Source organism: Musca autumnalis, unplaced genomic scaffold, assembly GCF_047663935.1.
Source record: "Musca autumnalis isolate F117 unplaced genomic scaffold, ASM4766393v1 scaffold_4, whole genome shotgun sequence".
In the NCBI taxonomy this organism is placed as follows: domain Eukaryota; kingdom Metazoa; phylum Arthropoda; class Insecta; order Diptera; family Muscidae; genus Musca; species Musca autumnalis.
In genome coordinates this window covers 36617956-36643481 of record NW_027411977.1, presented here as the reverse complement: position 1 = coordinate 36643481, position 25526 = coordinate 36617956, and the positions used below count along the sequence as shown (strand labels likewise).

General features: G+C 29.9%; 1 protein-coding gene across 1 annotated transcript; it reads right to left on the bottom strand.

The window, feature by feature from the left end:
• Nucleotides 1-2973: 2973 nt before the first annotated feature.
• Nucleotides 2974-20607, bottom strand: ple (tyrosine hydroxylase ple). Its single transcript, XM_073986387.1, has 7 exons — nt 19755-20607; nt 13897-14008; nt 10786-10923; nt 10570-10662; nt 8461-9280; nt 7817-7943; nt 2974-4417 (listed from the first exon to the last, which is right to left on the bottom strand). The coding sequence occupies exons 1-7, from the start codon at nt 19821-19823 to the stop codon at nt 4019-4021; spliced, it is 1758 nt and encodes a 585-aa protein (XP_073842488.1). The 5' UTR covers nt 19824-20607; the 3' UTR covers nt 2974-4018.
• Nucleotides 20608-25526: the final 4919 nt, after the last annotated feature.

Sequence of the window (25526 nt, the reverse complement as noted above, 5' to 3'; positions counted from 1 at the left end):
TTTATTCTTGGCATCATCAGAACTTTTGACATTCTGGTATTCTTGATTTTGATGGCCGTTCCAGATCGTGATAGGGTTGAACAACTGTGGAGGCAGGTTCGATGGGACGAAATTCGCTAGGGTTATAACTCTTTGACCTTTTTTCTCAAAAATGATTTTCTGTAGCAAGTAAGAAGAAGTGTAGAATGGATCATCTTTTGCCTATTAATGATTCAAATAACGTTTATTCTATTCAAGTATTAAAAAGGTCACTTACAAACCACTATGAAATTTTTTATTTATTTATTATTATTATTATTTTTTGAAAAATGGAGAAAATTCTCAAAAAAATATTTCCTGTTTCCACAAATGAATGGCCTTTTGCCAACTTACTTTTATTCCATTTAAATATTGAAAAAGGTATCGCACAAATCACTTTTAATTGATATGATATATGAAATGAAATTATATATGATATAAAATGATATATATATATATATGTAATGATATGTTGGTGAATTTAGTGAGAAAGAAAAGGTTATGCCATTTTGGTTATGTCGTTTGGATGGAAACCATATTATCAGTTATATATCTGGTTATAGTGACTTCAAAATTCGTCAAAAAAGCTCATATAATTTATGCATGAGTTTTTTTATCGAATCACTTTATAATTAGAATTTTATATAACCTTATGTAAAACCCATCAAAATATGAGGTTGTAAAAAACTCATAACCCTAATGTCCACATTGTTCAGAGATGGCGTTAAAAAGTTCACCATAGGCAGACAAGAGACCGGACCCATAGGTTTTCCTCACCATGTCAAAAATGCATCACCCATTCATGCCCTCGTTTGCCCAAAGGCTATACCGTCAGTCGACATGTTTGAAAGGTAACTTTTTTACATTACATTGTTTACTCCTTCTTACTTACTGACCAATGACGACTAGTCAGTAAGTAAGAATTTTTTCTTTGAAAGTTAATGTTTGATCATTGATTTATTTTTGAATAGGTTAGAATATTGTATGGGAGAGTTCACTTCAATGTTTTCGTCCGTGTTATATTACAAATCAATATTTTTTGCTTAATTTAAATAAATATATATATATTTTAAATGGACTGCAATAGTATTTATAACAATAGATTTCTAATAGGTTTAATAATATATTTTTTATTTTTAAAATATATATTTTTACGTCCATAACCACATTTTGTTTGAGTAATTACTTTTTTATTGTGTACATATATTTTTTTTTTTTCATTTTTATGTACTTAGTCTCTACAAAATTTAAATATACAAGACGGTGTAATTTGGCTACGACATTTCATCAACGTGATAATTTTGCTAACAACTTTTGTTTACAACTTTTATCATTTTTCTTTTTTCTTTATAAATTTGAGAATTTTTTTTGTACAACTGCATGATTTGCTTTCCAATTACTTTTCTATTGTTTAACTGCATTATTAACTTTCGAATTCACCATTTTTCATGTGACTGCATTAATTTTGGTAAAGATTTATTTTTTCTCGTAAAACTGCCAGAACGGTGTTATTGGCTTTCGAACTCATTATTTATTTTAGAATTGATTTAGTGGATTTTAGTTTTATTTGGAAAAATACATTATTAGTTTTCAAAATCTTTTAGCTGTTTTATTGGCTTTCGAATTCTCTTATGTGCCTGGATTATTGTTATTCAAGATCTTTTTTTTAATCGTCAAACGGCCTTATTGGCCTTTGTGGTAATTTTGTAGCCTTGAACGGTGTTGTTGGCTTTTGAATTCTTTCTTTATTTTAAATTAAATTAGTTAGGTTCAGTTTTATCGTTTATTTTATTTTTTTGCCACTACATAATTTCCATTTCTGTGTTTAACTGTTTTATAAGTTTTCGAACTCACAAGTCTTCGATTAACTGCATTATCGGTTTCAAGATGTTTTTTTTTAAATTAAACTGCACAATTAAGTGTCAATGTAAATTGGTCTGCCTGGTTACCCTAACCCGGCGTTTACAAATTCCAGTATTGGCAAGACAATAGCAAAAATATAAACCTTTTTCACAAATACATTTATAAATTTTTAAATATGTATAGAGGAAAGTATTAATGTATTGGTGAAAATGGTTTGTAACTTTGCTATTGTCTTGCCAATACTGTCTGTGTGTAAACGCCTAGTAAAACTTGTAACAATTTGTACCACAAAAAGCAGCAAAAGAGAGCAAATCGAGAGAGACATTTTGACATTTCTTTTACTGAGATTTTGCAAATTCTTGCTGGACAAATTGCTTCTAGCAAGCACTTGTAACTCTACTTCTTCCTGAAAACAATCAATCAGCTGTTTTTCACTATTCGGTGATTTATGTTTGCGCAAATTAAAAACAATTTTATTGTGCAAATAGCAAGCCTAATTGTGTTGTGTCTTCGGATAACAAAGTTGCAATGTGGAACAATTTCGTTTATGGGTAATTTTCTTTTTTTATTTTAACTAAAATACAAAAATTTTGCTTCCCTTTTTACTTTATTGGCGTACAAATTGTTCTGTTTTGGTAAGTCAGCTGATTGCTTGCTGGTTTTTGCTGGGAAGGTGTCTGTTTACTTTTTACAATTTTCTTGCAAAAGAGAATAAAAACTCCTTACTCTCTGAGAAAGTTCTTGCTGGGAAAGTAACCAGGCAGACCTATTATTAGTAATTTCTGTATTATCGACTCATTGTCAAAATGAATCTTTTTATTTGCAAAGATTATTTTCTTTAGAAAAATAAATACTCAATTGAATATCCTCATTCTGTTTTTTTTCTAAAGGAAGAAGACTGCATTATCGACTCATTTTCAAAATGAATCTTTGTATTTCCAAAGATTATTTTCTTTAGAAAAATAAATACCAAATTATTCAATCCTCATGCTGTTTTTTTCCATTTTTCATAACAATTTTAATTTTATATTTTGTTTATATACAAAAAATTTAGTTTTTTAATAAATTAAAAAAACATAAAAACAAAACACATTTTCTTTTTTGATTTTTTTTATTTTTGCAATTCAATATATTTAATAATTGAAAATCTTAAATAATACTACACATATATCTACATACCTAATTTAATACACAAAAAATAATAGTTACATTTAAAATACATATATAAAATTAAGTAAAAAAACACACATAAAAATGTAATGGTAAAAAATATTAAATTCTTTTGGTTTCCTCGGGTGTTGGACATTTCCAGGAAACGACCCAACGACCCTTGGTAGAGGAAAGTAAAGGAAATATGTACCAAATAAAAAAATACAAAAAATATGTTTAAAATTATACAAAAAAATAATACAATAATTAACAAAATTTTTTTTTGTCAGTGTGATGGATACTAAACACGAGTATAACATGGGGAGAAAAGGTAAATGAGACAAAAAAATAGGGAGGGGGGATTGGAATGGATTGGCTTAAAAACTAAAGTTTTTTGGTCCAATAATAGTTTGTTGATGCATTCAAAAATAAAAAATTAAAACAAATAATAAATTAAATTAATATAAAAATATTTGAGTGCCTTGATGAGTGTGGAATTATTTGCTATAAACAAAAAAAAAAAAATTATGTGCTAAAATGGCTAGGGTGGGATATTGAACGAACATTTGATAGGGGTAGGGCATTTTGAGTTTTGATGATTTGCTATGAGTGGTGGTGAGTAGTTGAAGTAAATTGTACATTTAAAAAGAATACTTTCATTGGATATTTAGGTTGTTGTTGTTGTTTTCAAAATTTCTTCTACGATTGTAAAGGTAACTCCATATTTTTTGTTCTCCTTGATTTACCACAAAGACTAGGAATACCTTTAAGATGATTCACAAGCCTGTCAAATAAAGCTTTAACAAATAAAAAATTAACAAAAGAACCTCGTTCAGGTGGCCAAGAACAAAAAATCGAAAAGTCATAGAGAGCTACGCTTTGCTTGCAACTAAGTGAGAATGATTGCGGTTGATTGGTTTGTTTGTTTTCAGGTGTTTTAAGTTCTGTATATATCTCTCTCCTTCCTTATTTTCGTTTTTGGCTGGATTTAGAAAGGACGACGCAATTTGTTGATGGCATTGGTTAAGTGAAGAATTTCTGTGTTCATTTGATGCAACAAGGTGTCCAATTTCTCCACACTGTCGAGGATTTCAACACGTTCAGTGTGGGGATTGAAACGCACCTCGAAGGGACGAGACATTGTGGATACCCAGCGACGGAATTTATCCTTGGCATCATCAAAGCTTTCGGCAACATAATAGATGGGCTGGTATTCTTGATCTTGATAGGGTTGAACAGCTGTGGAGGCGGGTTCGAAGGGACGATGTTCACATTTGTCGGAGATGGCATGCAAAAGTTCACCATAGGCCGACAAGAGACCAGCACCATAAGCCTTTACCTCACCATGTTCCTTGCAGAGACCGAATTCAACGGTGAACCAGTAGACCTAGAATAAGAAAAGCAACAACAACAAAAAAAACGAGATATTTAATAAAAAATGAAAATTAGAATTGTTTAGTGGCGAAAACCTTGAAACTGTTTTGCGCTTTTCAAGTCAAGATTATGTGAACAATTTGGTTTAGTTGGTTTTTAATGATTGTTTGGCGCGCGTTTTTTTGGCTTTTAACAGAGAACTTGACTTTTGTTAAACAACAAATTCAAGTAGCTGCACTTAAACTTGGCTTAGAACTTTAAAGCATGGCACCAGCGGCTGCTGCTGCTGGTCGCTTGCAAAAAAACTAACCAGCGGCTATACAGCTTGTTGGCTGGCTAGAAACTTGTTTGTAAAGAGAGAAAAAAAATCCAACAATTGGAAAAGAAACTGTGGCAGCCATAATCTAAAGGTCACTTCAATGCAATGTGAACAAGACCACTTTAAAATAATTTTTCAACAATTAAATGTTTTTTTGAAAAGTCAGAATTCTAAACAAAAGTGACAAGGCCTACAGTTTGAGGTGCAAATATCCATGAATGAATGCAAAAGAAGTGGCCAATTAATTTTCCAAAGAAAAATCTAAGCACGATTTTTAATATTTTTTTGGTTATTTTGGCAGCCGTTGTAGGGTGGGGTGGGAAAGTTTTTTGTTTATTTTTTGCATTTGGAATTTAAATAAATTGCAGCATTTTTAATGAGTAATAAAATTGCTATTTATGGTTTTGCTAAATTTGTTGAAAGCGAGAGAAATCATGGCAAAATGAATGGTCCTTCGGAGACATGACATTTGGGGTTATTCCGCACGAAAATTCCCCGTGAGTTTTTTCACTTTCTCCCTTAAGTTGAAACGGCGAAAAGACAAAACTCATGGGGAATTTTCGTTCAGAATATCCCCAATTGTTTATCTCAAAACTGCATTATTGGTTGTTTTATTGGTTTTCAAATCCATTACAGATTATGAAACTGCATTATTGACTTTCGAATGCATTATGATGTCCATAACTGCATTGTTGGCCTTAAAACTGCATTATTGGCATCCAATGGCACTTGCCTGAAAACTGTTTTATCGGCTTTGTAAACCGTTAACGATCAGGGAACTGCATTATTGGCTTTCGCATTAATTTCTTTCTAGAAAAAACTGCATTATTGGCATTTATTTCAGAACTGTATTATTTTTTCACTTTCTCGCTTAAATTGAAACGGCAGAAAGATAAAACTCATGGGGAATTTTCGTTCAGAATATCCACAATTTTTATCCCAAAACTGCATTATTGTTCTATAAACTGTTTTATTGGTTTTCAAATCCATTACGGATTATGAAACTGCATTATTGGCTTTCGAATGCATTATGATGTCCATAACTGCATTGTTGGCCTTGAAACTGCATTATTGGCTTCCAAAGGCACTTGTCTGGAAACTGTTTTATCGGCTTTCTAAACCGTTAACGATCAGGGAACTGCATTATTGACTTTCGAATTAATTTCTTTCTAGAAAAACTGCATTATTGGCATTTATTTCAGAACTGTATTATTGACTTTCCAATTCGTTATCTGTTTGATTGTTGAAATCGCTGCATTATTGGCATTTTTATCGATCATGAAACTGTATTATTGGCTTTCAAATTCGAATCACTACATTATTGGCTTTCGAAATACTTCTTTCGAAGACGTTATTATTTTTTTATAAACAAAATTGTTTGAGATTAGGCTGAACTGTTTTACAAATAAAAAATATTTTTTGAATTTTTTTTTTTTGCCATTTGAATTTTCAAATCACTGCCTTATTGGCTTTCGAATTAATTTCTTTCTAGAAAAACTGCATTATTGGCATTTATTTCAGAACTGTATTATTGACTTTCCAATACGTTATCTCTTTGATTGTTGGAATCACTGCATTATTGGCCTTTTTATCGATCATGAAACTGTATTATTGGCTTTCAAATTCGAATCACTGCATTATTGGCTTTCGAAATGATTCTTTCGAAGAAGTTAATATTTTTTTATAAACAAAATTGTTTGACATTAAGCTGAACTAATTTACAAATAAAAAATATTTTCAGAATTTTTTTGCCATTTGAATTTTCAAACCGCTGCCATATTGGCTTTCGGATTCATATGTTGTACAATAACTGCATTGTTGGCTTTGGTGATATTCGAATGTGTTACAACTGTATTAACGACTTTCCAATTCATTACCTCTAGGAATGTTCGAATCACTGCCTTATTTTCTTTCGAAGTAGAAATTAATTAAAATTTTTATAAACAAAAAAATATAAATATTTCCTAAATATTTTGCACATTTGAGTTTTGAAATCACTGCCGTATTGGCTTTCGAATTCATGCAGAAGAACTGCCTTATTGACATTCGAATATTTTACAGGTGTTTTATCGCCAACTGCATTATTGTCTTTCCAATTCGTTATCTCTTTGATTGTTGGAATCACTGCATTATTGGCCTTTTTATCGACCATGAAACCGTGTTATTGGCTTTCAAATTCGAATCACTGCATTATTGGCTTTCGAAAAGCTTCTTTCGCAGAAGTTAATATTTTTTTATAAACAAAATTGTTTGAGATTAAGCTGAACTGTTTTACAACTAAAAGAAATATTTTCTGAATTTTTTTGTCAGTTGAATTTTCAAATCACTGCCTTATTGGCTTTCGAATTCAAATGTTGTAGAATAACTGCATTATTGGTTTTGGTGGTATTCGAATATGTTACAACTGTATTATCGACTTTCCAATTCAGTACCTCAATGAATGTTCGATTCACTGCCTTATTGGCGTTCGAAATGCTTTTTTCGAAGTAGAAATTAATTAGTATTTTTATAAACAAAAAAAAAATAATAATAAAATAAAAATATTTCCTACATTTTTTTGTCAGTTGAATTTTCCAATCACTGCCTTATTGGCTTTCGAAATCATATGCTGTAGAATAACTGCATTATTGGCTTTGGTGACATTCGAATATGTTTCCAATTCAGTACTTCTATGAATGTTCGAATCACTGCCTTATTGGCTTTCGAAATGCTTCTTTCGAAGCAGAAAGTAATTAGTATTTTTATAAACAAAAAAAAAATTAAAATATTTCCTGAATTTTTTTGTCATTTGAATTTTCCAATCACTGTCTTATTGGCTTTCGAATTCATATGTTTTTTGGAAGAACTGCATTATTGGCATTCGAATATTTTACAGCCGTTTTATCGGCTTCCCAATTCAGTATCTCTATGAATTACTGTCGTATCGACTTTTGAAAAACTCGATTTTAAATCATTTCTTCCTTTTAATTTAATTTCTGATCTCTCCTTCCCCCCTTTAACTACTTTAACTTTAACCCCATCCTTTTAACCAACCAATTTGTGCTTGCACAATAAATTTCCAATTAAAATTCGATTAAACAAAAAAATACTTACGGTAGATAATTTTTCAATTTCATCATCAGAAGCACCCAATGAAGCTAAACCAATTTCCTGGGAGAATTGAGCAAAGCTGGGATCAGATAACAAGGGCATATGACCCAACAATTCATGGATGCAATCACTGTAATGGTAAAAGAAGAAGAAAAAAAGAAACATTTTTTAGTAAAAAAACAAAATTATAATAATAAAATTACAATAGACAAAGTGTTGGAATATTGGATACTGAGAAGTAACAAAAAAGGCAGGAGGTATACTCCCCACACAACCAAGTGCCAGGCATAAAATAATTCAATTACAATGCTAATGGAGTCATGACAAGAGTGCCACTAACATTGGCATCATCATCACCACCCTTTTTTGCTGTTCATTGGCACAATTTTTCTAAGGCCAATTATGAGGTTTCCTTTGTTCTTTGCCAGGCAAGTTGTGCACAGAAAGTTTTGCTTTTGCCACACTTTTGCAATCCATTATCTGTGACATTCTCTTTTTGGCAGAGCAGGATTTCCTTAAAAACTTTTGGCCAAAAGGAAATAGTTTTGCCAAAGGAAACCTCTAATTTTGTTACTTCATCGTTAAAAGAAACTCGACCAAAGAAATTTTTATTTTACCCACAAAAAAGAAGAAAAAAAAATACTTACGGTTCAGGTGTGTGGAAGGGTGAGTTGACATGACGCACATATTGTGTCGACTGGAAGATACGGAATGCCAACGAAGCCAAGAAATCGCGAGCTGTCAACAAGCCAGCAGCCGGTCTCAAGGTGAAACCGGTATTTCTACGCAAAAAGTCCGACATTTCCTGCAACTGAGGCAAACGATCTTCCACAAAGATTTTCTCTTCCTCCAATTTCTTGAAGGCATTACGATATTCAATGCAGGCATGTTTTGGTGTCAATTCCTTGACCATGCGGAACACTGAACGCCAGGTCTTAACCTCAACTTCGGTGTATTCAATGTGTGGAATTGGGTCTCCGTATTTGTAGGCGAAAGCAATTTCGGCAATTTCCTTGCGGCGTTGACGATAGACTTTATCAGCAAAACCAGGATGATTCATATCCAAATCGGGTTCATATTTGGTCATCAAATGATTGCAGTTATCCAATTCGGAGGCATGTTTGGGGAACCATGGTGCCTTGACACTGATGTTATTTTCAGCCATCAAATTAATGCTGCTGAAAGAGCCAGTTTGGCGTAGAGAACGAATCAATTGCAGCAGATTGCCACGGGTCATGCTCAATTTGATCAAGACATCGTGGTCAATACCCTCGCTACGGGATTGACGTGACTCGACATGTTGAACGGTACCGTGATAGTTTTCAATGGCCTTCAAAATGCGACCCAAAGAGCTAATGCCCTCCTTGAGGCGTACAATCAAGGCAGCATTTTGTACGGCATTTTCAGCTTCAGGAGATTCACTGGCGGCATTGGCCAAAACAATTTCATCTTCAGTTAAACCAGCATCTAAAATTAGAAAAAAACAAGCACAAAAAAGGATTAACTCTATGCAATTGCCCAGAAATGCAAGGCACGTAGCCTGGCGAAAAAGGGAAAAGAAAAAAAGCTTTTATGCCAATTGTCATGATGAATGGCAAAGGCAGGACAAAAAGGAACTAGTGCGCTTATTGTTCACACCCACTCAAAAATGAAATGAAACGTAACGTTTTTAAGTGTTGACAAAGGCCGAAACACTCCCTCTCACACTCTTGTGGCATTATGGCAAGTACAGCCAACAAGCCATTCATAAATGTGGGAGTTAATAGAGTAAAAAACGCTTAAGTGTTGCAGAAGGACCACCACCACTCACTACCACAATCCTTAATGCTTCTTGGGTATTATATTTGATTGTTATATTATGAGATTTCTTTTTTCATTTATAGACTTATGACATTACCACACATACATCCAGGCATACATACATACAAACATATGTAGCTATGAATTTATGATGGAATGGCATTGTGAAACAGGAAGAAAAACGGAAATGAACAATTTTCCATTTGAAATCATAGCCAGTGTATTAAAAACCATGAGTCAGAAGGGGGGTGGGGGACAGAAAAGTGAAAACGGGAACTTAACAACCAAATGATGATTGTTGCTATAAGCGAAGTAAGCTTAAGAGTTCTTAAAGATAATACTAAATTATGATTGTTATTTGACATTTGTAAAGGGATGGGGATTGCTCTTGGATTTTTTTAAATGAGCCAGAATTAAATAAAAATAATTTTGATTTAATCGCATTATTTATGGGAAGGTGGTGGGAAATTAAATGAAATAAAATCTCTTTCTCTTTTAGGTTATGTTTGACACAACAGTTGTATCGACAGATAAAAAAAATACTTCTGAGAGAGTCGTGAGAATGCCGATCATAACTGTTTTATCGATAATATCAGTATTATCGACAGTTCTTCAGAATATCTTTCGTATGGTTTTTAAGGTGTTTTGAATAGTTTTTGGAATGATGAATTGTTTGTTTCAGTTTAAGGAACTGTGTTATCGACCAACTTTCTTTTAAATGATTCCCTTGATCTTGTTTTTGCTTCGGATTGCCTATCAAAACTGTTTTATCGATAAGATCAACTTATCGACAGTTCTTCAGAATATATTGCGAATGCTTTTCAAGGTGTTTTGAATACTTTTTGGAATGAAATGTTTCTTTCAGTTTAAGGAACTGTGTTATCGACCAACTTTCTTTTAAATTTTTCGCTTGATTTTTTTGTTTGCTTCAAATTTTAGTTATTCACTTGGCTTACCATCTGTATTATTTTTATCACTAGATTCATCATTATTATCATTAGATTCCTGAGTATGTTCAGATTCAACTGGTAAATCGGTTTCAATGGTAACTGAATTTCCAAAGCAAAAAGGGACAATCAACCAAGGACCAAACATAAAATGAAATAAAAAGAAAAAACAATAAAAAATTAAATAAAATTTAAAAAAACAAAAAAAAAATAAATGAAATATACCTTCATTAAAATCAGGTTGTTCAATATCTTCAACAGCATCCAAATTTTCTAACTGTTGTTCGTCTTGCAATTCAATTTGTTCTTGGGTTGGGACATGTTCACCCTTGGCTTGCATAATGGCATCTTCCAAGGAACCATCTTTTGGTAAATGAAAAAATAAATAAAAAATAAAATAAACACAAATAAATTAAAAATTGAAAAATAAAGAAATTACAAAAGGAAAATTGGGAACCAAAGCAAAATTTTCAATATTTTAAGAAATGAAAAAAAATTCAAAATTAGAATACTTTTCTGAATTTAGTCCCTAATTAAAACATTTTTTTTATTAGCTCGAAAATTGTGTTTAAAGTTTTGGCAATTAATAAGAAATAATTTAAAAATAAAAAAAGTTTTGAGAAATAAAAAGAAACTATTTCCAATATTTTTGGCCGATATTTTGATAAAAATAATTTTCATAATTTTAGAGAAAATAAAAAAAGTTTTGAGGAATAAAAAACTAATTCCAATATATTCGGCCCATATTTTTGATAAAAATAATTTGCATAATTTTAGAGAACAAAAAAGTCGAATATTATTATCAAAACCATTAAAAATTTAATTAAAAATCAAAAAAAAAAATATGAAAATCAAAAAATCTTTCAATTAATATATTTAAAATATTGAAAATTAATAAAAAAAAAGTTGAATTTGTTTTGTGGAAAAAAGTAATTACAAATTTAAAAAATATAAAAAAATATTTTTTATATTAAAAACATATTTAAAAGTGGGCTGACATTTCTAATTATAAAAAAACATTTTTGTGAAAATTTTAGAAAAAGAAAACTAAAAATAATGAATTGAAAAAATAATATCTTTCTTGATTTTTGGTCAAAAATTGAAGTGAAGAAAAAATTAGACAAAAATTTTGAGAAATAAAAAATTATTTGTAATATTTTGACCAATATTTTTGATAAAAATAATTTTCATAATTTTAGAGAAAAAAATAAAAAAAGTTTTGAGGTATAAAAACTATTTCCAATATTTTCGGCTCATATTTTTGATAAAAATAATTTTCATAATTTTAGAGAACAAAAAAGTCGAATCTTAATATCAAAACCATTAAAAAAATACTGTTAAAAAATTATTTAAAAATCAAAAAAATTATGAAAATCTAAAAATAACATTACAAAATAAAATATTAATGGGACATTTTGATTAAAAAATTAAGTGGAAAATTCGAAAAAAAATGTAAATACAATTTTAAGATTTATAATGGGGAATTATTTAGGTATGAGCTTGTTTTCCATTTTTATAGTTTTAAGAAATAAAACATAAAAAATATATTCAAAAAAGATTTGGAACACAAAAATTTGAGTGAAAAATTGGAAAATAAAATTTTTGAGCTACTAAATATTTGGTAAATTGTTTCCCCTAATTAAAAATAATTGTTAACAAAATTGAAAAGGAATAATAAATTGAGAAAAAAAATCGATTTTTTTGTATTATATATTATTTTTTTTCAATAAAAAAATATTGAAAATTAATAAAAAAGTTAAAATTTTTGTTGAGAAAAATAATTCCAAATTTTAACTAATTGCATTTCTAATAAAAAAATATTTTTTTAATATAAAAAATTATTTAAAATTGGGCCGCCATTTCTAATTAAAAAAAAGTTTGTGAAAATTTTAGAAAATAAAAAATAAAAATAATGAATTGAAAAAAAAATAAAATTTTTTCGTGATGTTTGAATCAAAATTGAAGGGAAGAAAAGATTCGACAAAATCGAAAAATTTGGTAGCATGTTCTTCTTGGCATTGCTCCCTAATATTTGAAAATTTGAGGAACCAGTAAATTTGTTTTTCTCTAACTTTTTTTTTGGTATTTTTAAATTAAATTAAACTTTAAAATTCGATTTTTTTGTATTATATTTTTTTCAATAAAAATATTTAAAATATTGAAAATTAATAAAAAAGTTAAATTTTTTGTTGAAAAAGTAATTACAAATTTTAACTAATTACATTTCTAATAAAAAATATTTTTTTTAATTAAAAAATTATTTAAAACTGGGCTGACATTTGTAATTAAAAAAAATTTGCACAAATTTTAGAAAAAAAAATTAAAAATAATGAATTGAAAAAAAATAAAATTTTTCTTGATGTCTGAATCAAAATTGAAGGGAAGAAAAAATTCTACAAAATCGAAATATTTGAAAATTTGAGGACCCAGTAAATTTGTTTTTCTCTAAAATTTGTTTTAGTATTTTTGAATTAAATTTTAAAATTCAATTTTTTTGTATTATATTTTTTTCAATAAAAAAATATTTAAAATATTGAAAAATAATAAAAAAGTTTAATTTTTTTGTTGAAAAATGTAATTACGCATTTAACTAATTACATTTCTGGTAAAAATATTTTTTAAATTAATAAATTATTTAAAATTGGTCCGCCATTTCTAATTTAAAAAAAGTTTGTGAAAATTTTAGAAAAAAATTAAAAATAATGAATTGAACAAAAAAAAATTCTTGATATTTGATTCGAAATTAAGGGGAAGAAAAATTTCGACAAAATCGAGCATGTTTTTCTTGGCATTACTCCCTAATATTTGAAAATTTGGGGACCCAGTAAATTTGGTTTTCTCTAACATTTGTTTTAGTATTTTTAGTTTTAATTTTTTTTAATTTCTTCTCCCAAAATAATGCAACTCTTTTTGAAAAAATGCAAAATTCGATTTAAATTGTGAATATTTGATATTACTTCCTAATATTTAATATTATTTAAATATATTAAATTTTTTCAGTTTTGGTTTCTACTTTTTTTTGAAGAATCGTAAAAACAAAATAATTACAAATGTTTCTGTTTCCTCATAATTTTTTAAAAATTTTGAAATTTTTTGTTCCCGAAGTTTCATAAAATATTTCTGTAAAAATATTGTTTTTTTTTCAATTTTGGTTCCCTAATAAAAAATATTTGAAAATCTTTGGGTATGGAAAAATATTTAAAATTACTTTGGTGGAATATTTTTCTTTATATTTCTTACTAATATTTTAAATTTGTTGTTTGTTGGTTTTTATAACTTTTTTGTTCCCGAAACTTCCCAAAATATTTCTGCGAAAAAAAAATCTCTTAAACTTACCATTGGCCTTGATACGAGCCTCCTCCAAAACAATTTGTTTGTTTTGTTTGACAACCAAACTTTCGAAACGGGCATCATCCACCAAAGAGCGGCGGCGAGATGGATAACCATTCTGAAAATTAAATAAAAAATAAAAGTATGGAAATTAATACATAATTTTGAAAATAATATAAAAAGCTTTAAATATATCAACAATGTGAAAAAATATATTTGTAATATTTATTACCGCTTTAATTAATTTTAATTATTTTTTTAATATTTTAATTAATGGAAATTAATAATTTTGAAAATAATATATAATATCAAAAAGGGGAATAAATAATTTTGTAATATATATTTTTTTTTTTTTTAATTAATTCTAAGTTATTTTTTTAATATTTTAATTAATAGAAATTAATAATTTTGAAAAAAAAATATAAAACGAGGTAGATAAATCAAAAAAGGTGAAAAAATAATTTTGTAATATTTTTACATTTTTTAACTAATTTTAATTTATTTTTTTTAATGGAAATTAATAATTTTGAAAATAATATGTAATATCAAAAAGGCGAAAAATAATTTTGTAATATTTATTATTTTTTTAATTTAATTTATATTTTTAATATTTTAATTAATGGAAATTAATAATTTTGAAAATAATAAAAAAAGTGGCAGATATAGCAAAAAAGGTGAAAACATAATTTTGTAATATTTTCCTTTTTTCAATTAATTTTTATTTATTTTTTATTATTTAATTTAATTATTTTTTTATATGTGGAAATTAATAGTTTTGAAAATAATAGAAAATAAGAGTAGCAAAAAGGGGAAAGTTTATTTGTGAAATATTTTTTGAATAATTTTTAACTATATTTTAAATTAATTTTTATTTTAAATTTTTTTAATTTAATTTTTAATTATTTTTTTATTTATTTTTTAATATTTTTATTTTTACATTTTAATTATTTTGTTGATTTTTATATATTTTTTATTTAATGGACTGAAAAACTAAAAATGTACTGCTTTTCCTGGAGTAGAAAAATTTCAAATCACTTTTGTGAAAACAAAATTTTAACAAATGAAACCCAATTTGCATAAATGAAAATAATAAACAAATTTGACTTGACTGATTGGCACTTATTTTATGGCGTAATCTTTGGTAATCGATATGTGAAAATATTATCAATAACAAATTAACACCCATGAGTTATTTGATTTCAAAGGAAAATGCCCAAAAAAAAGTGAAAGTAAAATAAAAATCAATTCCAGATTTTCACTGCTGCGCTTTTATCAGTCGATAACATCAACGGATGGATGATACAACAAAAAGAAACGCTTGCATTTTATTATTGCAGCAGAAAAGGGAAATTCTTTTTATGACAAGTCATTGTTAAGAGGCTCACAAAAAGCCCTTGGCCCAAACGTAAGGGGACAACCAGAAAATGGTAATTTTACCAAAATTAGCTTCATCATCATCAGCGTGATAAGCATGAATAAGTTGCAGATGATGATGGTGCCGTCGCTGCCGACGCTTTGCTATGTATTTAACCACATTTTCAAGAGGTGTTAATAAAGCGGTAAACATAAATTTTAACAGCGTAATCAAAACAAAACACAAAAAACAACAAATCATTAATATCTTGCATTTCAAAAAAGTTGAAAAAAAAAAGATAAATGGGTTTTGAAAGATCTTTGTGGGTTATAAATATCAAAGCAACAACACCAATCAAGTGAGGAGGCAATAAAAATCGATGTCCAAATAGTTATTGTTTTTGGTCATTTTTTTTTTTTTTGTCTAGGTGACAAAGTTTGCACGTACGCACGCGCAGCAGCCATTCAAGCATTCATTAATGAGGCGGCGGTGGTGTGGGGTGCGGTTTTTTCGTCTTTTTTTTAATAGGGCATTTCTGTTAAGGCCATGTTTGCCGGCTATTTCATTAACAACTTAATCATTTTGATTATGTTTTTTGTTGTTGTTGGACCCATAACAAGCCAATAAATTGATCGATCTTGAAACTTGTTTTGAATTCATGGGATTCCGCCGACGACACCATAAATAACATTGTTTTCAATTTCATTTTCAAAACCGAAAAGGGAGGAGGTGTTGAAGAAAGACTTTTTTTGGTTAGGGAAATATGTTGAAATTTCAAGCTGGCGGGAGGGCCGAATCATTTTATCTTCTTCTGTGTCTTCAATATGACAGTTAAAAAAAATTTATGATATCAAAATAAACAATTTTTATTTTTTTTTTTTTGGACAGAAAAAAAGTATGTCAATGTTTGGTGTGAAAATAAAAATAAACTGGCAACAGCTTGATTTTTTTGGAATTTTGTTAAAACTGGAATTATTTGGGGAAATTATGTAACACAAAAAATAGCAAAAAAACTGGGATTTATTGGAGTATCGAAATTTGGGAAAATTTCCATGAAAAAGGGAAAAATTCAATATTTTGTAAATAAGAACAAATACAAAATGGAAAATTTTCTTTAAAGGACAAAATAATTGGCCTGTTACCGTACTTTATAAAGTGGTAAAAGTCGTAAAAGTTGTAAAAGTCGTAAACGGTTTTCATATAAATTTTGAGTACGGGAACGCAAAATGTGTAAAAGTGGTAAAAATTGTAAAAACTTTTTAGTTCTGGAACAGAGCTAATGTTTTTGAAAATATGTATATGTTTACATATAAAAATTTTCTTTTGCTTTTTATATGGTTTGGCTTAATCCCATTGAAAAATAATTTCTCTTGAAAAATATTTAAACTTCCTTTATATAAAAATTAATAAAATAAAATTCCTTAAAAAATAAACATTTTCCAAAAATTTTGTTTGAAAATTTGAAAAGGATTTTCCATAAAAAAAGTTATTTCGAAAAATGTCCCAAATGCCAATAGTAGTAAGAAAAAAATAAGTACTAATATTTTCTTTTTTGAAAATTTCCCTGAAAAATGAAATTTCCCATTGAGGGAATTTTTTACTTTCATGGGTTTTTAAGAAATTCATTAATTTTTAGATTCTTGGCATGAAGAGGAATCTAATGAAGCCAAAAAATAATAATTTCCCTTTTGGGAAATTTTTAGGGAAATTTTCATTTTCAGTGGTAAGCGATAAATTTTACTTAAATATGTATATTGAAATAGGGAAATTTAGATTTTAAGCTAATTTTCTCTTTAGGGGAAATTTTTATTTTGGGAAATTATTTTGTTTGAAAATTTGAAAGGGATTTTTCTTAAAAAAGATAATTTAGAAAAATTACTCAAATGTCAATATCAGTAAGAAAAAAATAAGTACTAATAGTTTTTTTTTGCAAATTTCCCTGACAAATTGAAATTTCCCATTGAGGGAAATTTTTAATTTCATGAGTTTTTAAGAAATTCATAATTTTTTAGATTCTTGGCATGAAGAGGATTTTAATGAAGCCAAAAAATAATAATTTCCCTTTTGGGAAATTTTTAGGGAAATTTTCATTTTCAGTGGTAAGCGATAAATTTAACTAAAATATGTGTATTGAAAAAAGGAAATTTTGATTTTAAGCCAAAATAATTCTCCCCTTAAGGGGAAATTTTAATAAAAATTTTGAAGATTTGAAATTGGTTTGAAATTATAATTTTTATGGAATAAAAGAGAGATTTTTATGAAAAATTTAAAGTTTTGAATTTGGTTTGAAATTATAATTTGTATGAAAAAAAGAGAGATTTATATGAAAAATTTAAAGTTTTGAATTTGGTTTGAAATTTTAATTTTTATGAAACAAAAATATATACATAAAAATTTATTTTTGTTTTTATTTTGATAAAAACTAATTTGAGAAAAAAATTTAAATTTCCTAATTTGTTTTTCTAATTTTGTTTTGTTTTTATTAAGATAAAAAAATATTTTATAAAATTTTTTAAAAACAAATTAAAGTTTTGAGATTGGCTTGAAATTATAATTTTTATGGAATAAAAAAAAGATTTTTATGAAAAATTTAAAGTTTTGAATTTGGTTTGAAATTTTAATTTTTATGAAACAAAAATATATATAAATATATTTTTGTTTTTATTTAGTTAAAAAATAAATTTGAGAAAATAATTTAAATTTCCTAATTTGTTTTTCTAATATTATTTTGTTTTTATTTAGGTAAAAAACTACTTTAGAAAATAATTTAATTTTCCTAAATTCTTTAGAAAAAATCAAGTGAACATTTTAGCTCTGGAAGGGAAATTTTTCATATTTAGATTTCCAATGTAATTTTTTTTTCAAATTTAAATTATAAATTTTTTATTAGTAAAAATGTTATATTATACATTTTTTATTATAAAAAAGTATATTTTAAATTTTTTATTATTACATCATTATGTGTTTATTTTATATTATTAAAAAATTAATAATATACATTTTTAGTCATTTTTTTAAAATAATGAAAATTTAAAAAATAATGAAAATTTACTATTTTAATTTTAAGATTTTTTTTTGTTGAAAAATTAATATTTGACTAAAGGATTAATTTATTATAATTTTAAATATGATAAAATTTCCAAATTTCATTTTAATAAAAATTTACTATTTTTTAATTTTGAGATTTGGGGAAAATTTTCAAGAAATGGAGGATTTAAATCAGAATGTTTTCTTTTAATTTTATCACAAATTAATATTTTTTTGCTCTATATTTCTAGTTTTTAATTTTTCGATTTTTTGTGATAGTTTTTCAAAACTTTTACTATTTTTTTTTAATTCTGAGATTTGGGGAAAAATTTCAAGATTTTTCCACAAATAAGGAAGTGGAGGAACTAAATCAGAATGTCTTCTTTTAAATTTTATCACAAATGAATATTTTTTTTTGCTCTATATTTCTAGTTTTTAATTTTTCGATTTTTTGTGAAAGTTTTTGAAAGCTTTTTTACTATTTTTAATTCTGAGATTTGGGAAAAAATGTTCAAGATTTTTCCACAAATAAGGAAATGGGGGAATTAAATCAGAATGCTTTCCTTTCAATTTGCTCACAAATGACTATTTTTTTGCTCTATATTTCTAGTTTTTAATTTTTCTATTTTTGTGAAAGTTTTTGAAAACTTTTTTACTATTTTCAATTCTGAGATTTGGGAAACATTTTCAAGATTTTTTGCACAAATAGAGAAATGGATGAATTAAATCAGAATATTTTCTTTTAAATTTTATCACAAATGAATATTTTTTGCTCTATATTTCTTTTATTAATTATTCGATTTTTTGTGAAAGTTTTTGAAAATTTTTACTATTTTTTAATTCTGAGATTTGGGGAAATTTTCAAGATTTTTCCACAAATAAGGAAATGGAGGAATTAAATTAGAATGTTTTCCTTTCAATTTTCTCACAAATGGCTATTTTTTGTTCTCTATTTCTAGTTTTTAATTTTTCGATTTTTTGTGAAAGTTTTTGAAAATTGTTAACTCTCTTGGAATTTCTCGATATTTAAAATTTATTTAAAAAAATACACTGGAAACTAAATTCGTTACTTGTCAATATTTGTATCATTTTGTGCATTTGAAAACTTTCTTTTCGCCTTTAAATATCCTTGAAATTTAAGCTTATGGACATTTTTAATTTTCAAATGTTTAAACAATTTTCAATTTTTTCTCGATATTTAAAATTTATTTAAAAAAATTCACTGGAAACTAAATTTATTACTAGTCAATATTTTTATCATTTTGTGCATTTGAAAATTTTCTTTTCGCTTTTAAATATCCTCGAAATTTAAGATTATGGAAATTTTTAATTTTCAAATGATTAAACCATTTTCAATTTTTTTAATTCATTAAATCAAAATTTCCTTTAATTTATCACAGTTTTCTAATCTTTTCCACTTTTTTTCAAATTCAAAACTTTCTTAAACACATTTGTTTTTTTTTTTTTTGGTTTCAAAACTTACCTCAATACTGTATGATTTTTTAATGGCGAACATTTCGCGGTTCTTTTGGGCAGCAGCTACAGCCATCATTTTGTTAAGCGGTTTTTGTTTGTTTGTGGTAGTGAAAGGGAAAATAAATTAAATTTTCTAGGTATGTAGATGTAGGTGCGCTTGTATTTGGACCTAAGATTTTCCTTGTAGTCTTCTCAAAAATTTACTAGAGTGCTTCTTCAATTGGGAACACTTTTAATACTTTTTGTTGGCGTTGTTTTGTATTTACTTCTTCTTGTGAATAAAAATAAGCCTTTGGGAAAAATCACTTAATTTTTCTTTCACTGCTTATTTTTTTGGTAATCTTTAAGGACTTGCTTCTATTTGTTATAGCAGGCTTCTAGCTCCAAATATTTTTTGTAGATCTCGCTTGACGTTTGTGTCTAGTTTAGCAGCTGACGACGACTTGAATTTGAATTTTCTTGCGATTTTTACACTTGTCGTTGGACGAGGATAATACACAATGTTAATCCTTGTTTAAACACTTGTTTGAATTTTTTTTCTGTATTTTCAACACGTTTTCTTTTTTGCTAAGAATTACAACAAACGTTGGCAGCAACTACTTTTTTGTTTTAAAAATTGTTTAAATATTTGTTTTTAAATAATTTTAGTTAAAAACTGATAAAACGTTTTGGACGTTTTTTCCTTCTAACCAAAGAAGCAAGTTAATAGAGCGAGTGATAGCGAATCAATGCATGCTCAATGTTCAAGCTCCCAATGTTTATATACCCTCGATGGTGTATTAAGGTTAGCAGCAGCAGGCGTCGTTTGCCTGTTAACAGTTGGCTGTAGAACGTACCGAAACCTTTAAGCCCGTATACACAACAATAACATTGTCAAGTTAACAGAGAGTTAGATTCAAATGAGTAACACACTCACTGCTGCCTGCCGCTCAACAGGCACTGCTCCCAGCCCTCTCCCCCAGTCCCTTGCTAACCCACAGAAATCAATAACAAACACACTTGTTGGTCAGTCACAGACAGTCAACAACAACAACAACAACACCAACAACAATAAAAACAAAAACCTGTTAACAACAGCCAGTCAGACCCCCTTGCATACGTTAACATGGTTTGGCTTAAAAGCGGTGATTTTTTTTACCATTAGCACACAAACGGCCGGCCACTTTTAAGGAAAACCAAGAAGATGGTGTTATGGGGGGAAGGGAGCATCATCATCTTGCGAGAAGAGTAAAACTACGTCACAATCTCATTGATGGATGCTTCTGTTTGGGGGAATTTTTGTTATGGTTTGTTGTTATCGTTTTCATTTCTGTCGCCTGATACGTAGCGTAGCGTGAAAGCCTCGTGCGTAAGAAGAGAGTTGTTCTTCAATAACGAGATGATAAAAGAGTGCGCATGCTCTGCCAAAATGATTCACAAGAAAACAACAACAGCAACAACAACAACCAATCTTTTGTGGGATTTACCTTCCGTTCGTTTTGGCCATTACCAACAACACGCTTAACAATTGTATCAAGTTCAAGTATCAGTGCAGATCCAGATGTTTGTCGTCACAACCAAAGCAACAACAACAAAAACAATAGAGGCAATAATGTTAAGCTTACATGGCTTTTGTGTTAAACACGGTAAAAGGTGTTAACTACCTCCTGTTGGGGGATGTGTCCCTTTTGCCTCAGCTTGCGAGTCATTCATATGTACATATATGGGAATTTTTTGTTAGGGAAAATTTTGGCTTTCTCGTTAAATTTCTTCTTGAAAAACCCATATGTAATTTTAGAATTACACATTTCAGCGTTTGTAGATTAAAAAGATATTGAAAATTATCGAATGGGGTTTATTTTTATGTGGAAAAACGCAAAATCAAAATTAATGGAATTAATGGTCGGTCATATGTGGGGAATTTTCATAACACAAAAAGTTGAAATCTGAAATAAATAATAATAATCAAATGTCGTTCGTTGGTAATGGCATCAGTTGAGAACGGCTGTAGCGATTTGGATAATTCTTTTTTGAAATGTTCGTCATTACCCGACTTGGGCTTTTATGCAAGGAAAATTTGACAACGCCCACTTTAGCGTCCACTTTTTCCATTTTTTTTTTCTACAAAAACTACTGAACCGATTTTTCTGATTATATGTGTTCTTTTACTATCTGATGGATTTGATATAGGGGATGGAAGATACCAAGGAACGGTCCTGACCGGTTTTAACATGGCAAAGCCCATGATTTATCTTGGTCCCTCTTTCATCTCAAGTGGACACTGACCTCCCCGTGGTGTCATCTGGGGAACTGCCTTTAACACCGTTAAAGGCAGTGAGCTAACATGTGCCGCCATAAGAACGTTAAAAACTTGGGTTTGGACGTCGGGTTAGTAACCCTCACCTAGAAAACACAACCTAGTATGAAAAAACTGAAGAAAAGGAAAACAAGCCCCTCTAAAGTTGACGAAACCCGCAAACGTTTTAAGGACCATGATCTGCGAATCTGCACTCTTTATAGGGTAGGTGCAGTTTACGCACTGGCAGATGTACTTGAAAAGTACAAGGCCGACATTACTGCCATACAGGAAATACGATGAAACGGGAAAGGCGTCACAACAACACCTAAAGGTGACGCACTGTATTATAGTTGGCATGACGTAAAGCATGAGTTTGGTTGCGGATTTGTAGTTAGTCGGAGACTAAAACATCTGGTATCCAGCTTCACCCCAGTGAATGAAAGACATGCTACAATTCGAATAAAAGCAAAATTCTTCAAAATCAACGCTCATGCTACCACTGAAGACAAGGACGAACAGACCAAAGATATATTTTACGAGCGCTTAGAAGAAACTTATGACCGTTGCCCTGCCCATGACATTAAAATTATACTAGGCGATTTTAATGCCAAAATTAGAAAGGAGAATATCTTTGGCCCAACAGCCGGGAAATTCAGTCTCCTCAATGAAACATCTGACAATGATATGAGGCTGATAGGCTTTGCAGCTGCAAGAAACATGGTAGTTAGCAGTACCAGATTTAAGCATCTCGATATTCATAAGGGCACATGGCTGTCGCCAGATCAAAGAACAAGAAATCAAATTGATCACGTTGTGATAGATGGAAGACATGCATCAAGCGTGTTGGATGTACGATCGTTCCGAGGTGCAAACATCGACTCGGACCACTACCTTGTTGCAGCAAGGGTACGTACCAGATTAAACGTAGCAAACAAAGTGCGAACAGACACAACACGGAAGTTGGACATCGGTAAGCTGCAATCACAACAGATAGCCATATTCTACTCAACTAGCCCAATTGCTTAACGCGAGCACTCCTTGTCCCGATAACATAACAACACAATGGCAAAATATTGCCCACTCCATGCAAACAGCCGCAAAATCCATACTTGGATTCCAGAGACCTCCACAAAGGAATTCGTGCTGCTACCGAAGAGAAAAATGCGGCATATAGAGCTACTTTACAATCAGTAGCAAGCGTAGCGCACGAGAGAGGTATCGGGAGAAAAGGAGAGAGGAGAAACGTCTTTTCTGCAGGAAAAGGAGAGAGATGGAAAAGCGGGAGTATGAACAAATCGAGATGTACAGGAGACTTAATGAAGTCGGAAAATTCTACCAAAGAGTGAAACATCAAACTGATGGCTTTGGAACTGGCACATCCTCCTGTAGAGACCAGAAGGCTAATCTGGTAACTGATACAGATAGTGTGCTAAGGATATGGAAGGAACATTTCTCCAATCTGCTGGTATCCAATAGTAGCGAAGACGATGATACCACAGATCCAATCCCAGAAGATGGTATAGAATGTATACCGCCCGGCCAAGATGAGGTAAACACAGCAATCAACCGGCTGAAGAATAATAAAGCAGCAGGAGCCGATGGCTTACCAGCCGAGCTGTTTAAAACCGGAGGCGACGCGCTGATAAGGTGTATGCATCAGCTATTTAGCACCATCTGGCAGGAAGAACGCGTACCCGACGATTGGAACCTGAGCATCCTGTGCCTATAAGATAGTGTCAGGGATATTGTGCGAACGACTAAAGCCAATGGTCAACGAAATAATTGGACCATACCAATGTGGCTTTAGACCCGGCAAGTCCACCATTGACCAGATATTTACCCTGCCTCAAAACCTGGAGAAGACCCAAGAGATGCAGATCGACACATATCATCTTTTTGTCGATTATAAAGCAGCATACGACAGTCCGCTACGTTCAAAGGTATTCCAAGCCATGTCTGAATTTGATATCCCCGCAAAGCTCATCCGGCTTTGTAAGATGACTTCAACTGATACTAGGTCCTTAGTTAAAATTGGAAAGAACCTCTCCGAACAGTTCAGTACCAAAAGAGGTTTCACATAAGGAGACAGCCTTTCTTGTGACCTATTCAACATTTTGCTGGAAAAGGTAATACGAGATGCAAATGTCAAAAGAAATGGCGCAATTTACACCAATAGCCACATGTAACTTGCTTATGCTGATGACATAGACATCATGGGACGATCATTAAAGGAAGTAACTGATACCTTTAGGAAGGTCGAAGCAGAATCTGCAAAAGTGGGTCTGGCGGTAAACGGCGAAAAGTCCAAATTGATGGTGTCGACGCGCAACGCGTCCATAGAACTGGGACCAACTGTGGAAGTTGGTAACTACAATTTTGAGGTAGTTAAAGACTTCGTCTACCTCGGTACTGCCATAAACACAACAAACAACATCAGTTGTGAAATAAGAAGATTTGTATTGCTACTATGGTTTAAATAAGCCATTTAAAAACAAAGCCACATCTAGTCAAAAAAAAAAAAAAAATAATAACACTATCCAAAACGCTGATACTGCACGTGCTGATGTATGGCTCCGAAGCATGGGTACTTGCACAAGCAGATAAGGCAGTGTTGGTGTGTTTGAGAGGAAAATTCTTCGAAAGATCTACGGGCCGATTTTCGTTGACGGTTAATATCGACGTCGTATGAACCACGAGCTATATCAGCTATACAAAGACATGCATATAGTTAAACGTATCGAGATGCAACGATTGCATTGGCTAGGCCATATAATAAGAATGAGCGATGATGAACCCGCTAAAAACGCGTATGAATACATGTCACATGGCGATGCACGCAGAATTGGCAGGCCAAAGAGTAGAAGGCGCAAAAAAGTGGACGAAGAGATGACAAGGCGCGGTATTCCAAAAAGCGAAGCACGAAACAGAGAGAATTAGAGATCTTTTCTTAGTTCGGTCTATGGAACAAATGTTCTGTAATGGGCCAGCTAAGTAAGTAAGTTATCATTCGAATCCCACCACCAAATCTAACTTAAAATTTGTGTAATTAATCGTAGTTTGATACAAAATAATTTCAAGAAAATCGAAGAGTGCAATCATTGTTAAAAATTGGTATTAAATATTAAATCGCGAAAATTGCATACAAGCCCACTGTGCAAAACTTTTCTATTGTTATTAGATAGCTGATAAAAAAAAACAAAAAAAACGTTTTTTTTATTTGGACCAATATTAAAGATGTTATGCGTATTTCTTTGCCTATAGTTTCTACAGAATTCGACATTTTCAAAGCGGAGTACAGCTGGCAAACTATCGATATTCCCAACATTAGATATTTTCATTTATTATTGTCTTTTTAGGACGAAGGCCATTATTTATGAAAGTTTTTAATTAATTAATTGGATTAATCGAGCTAACATGGCCTAATGAGTTTTGTATTGAAAAATGAATTCTAGCGAAGTACCACACACTCAACCATTACGCTACGATCGTTTCGCCTGGTGG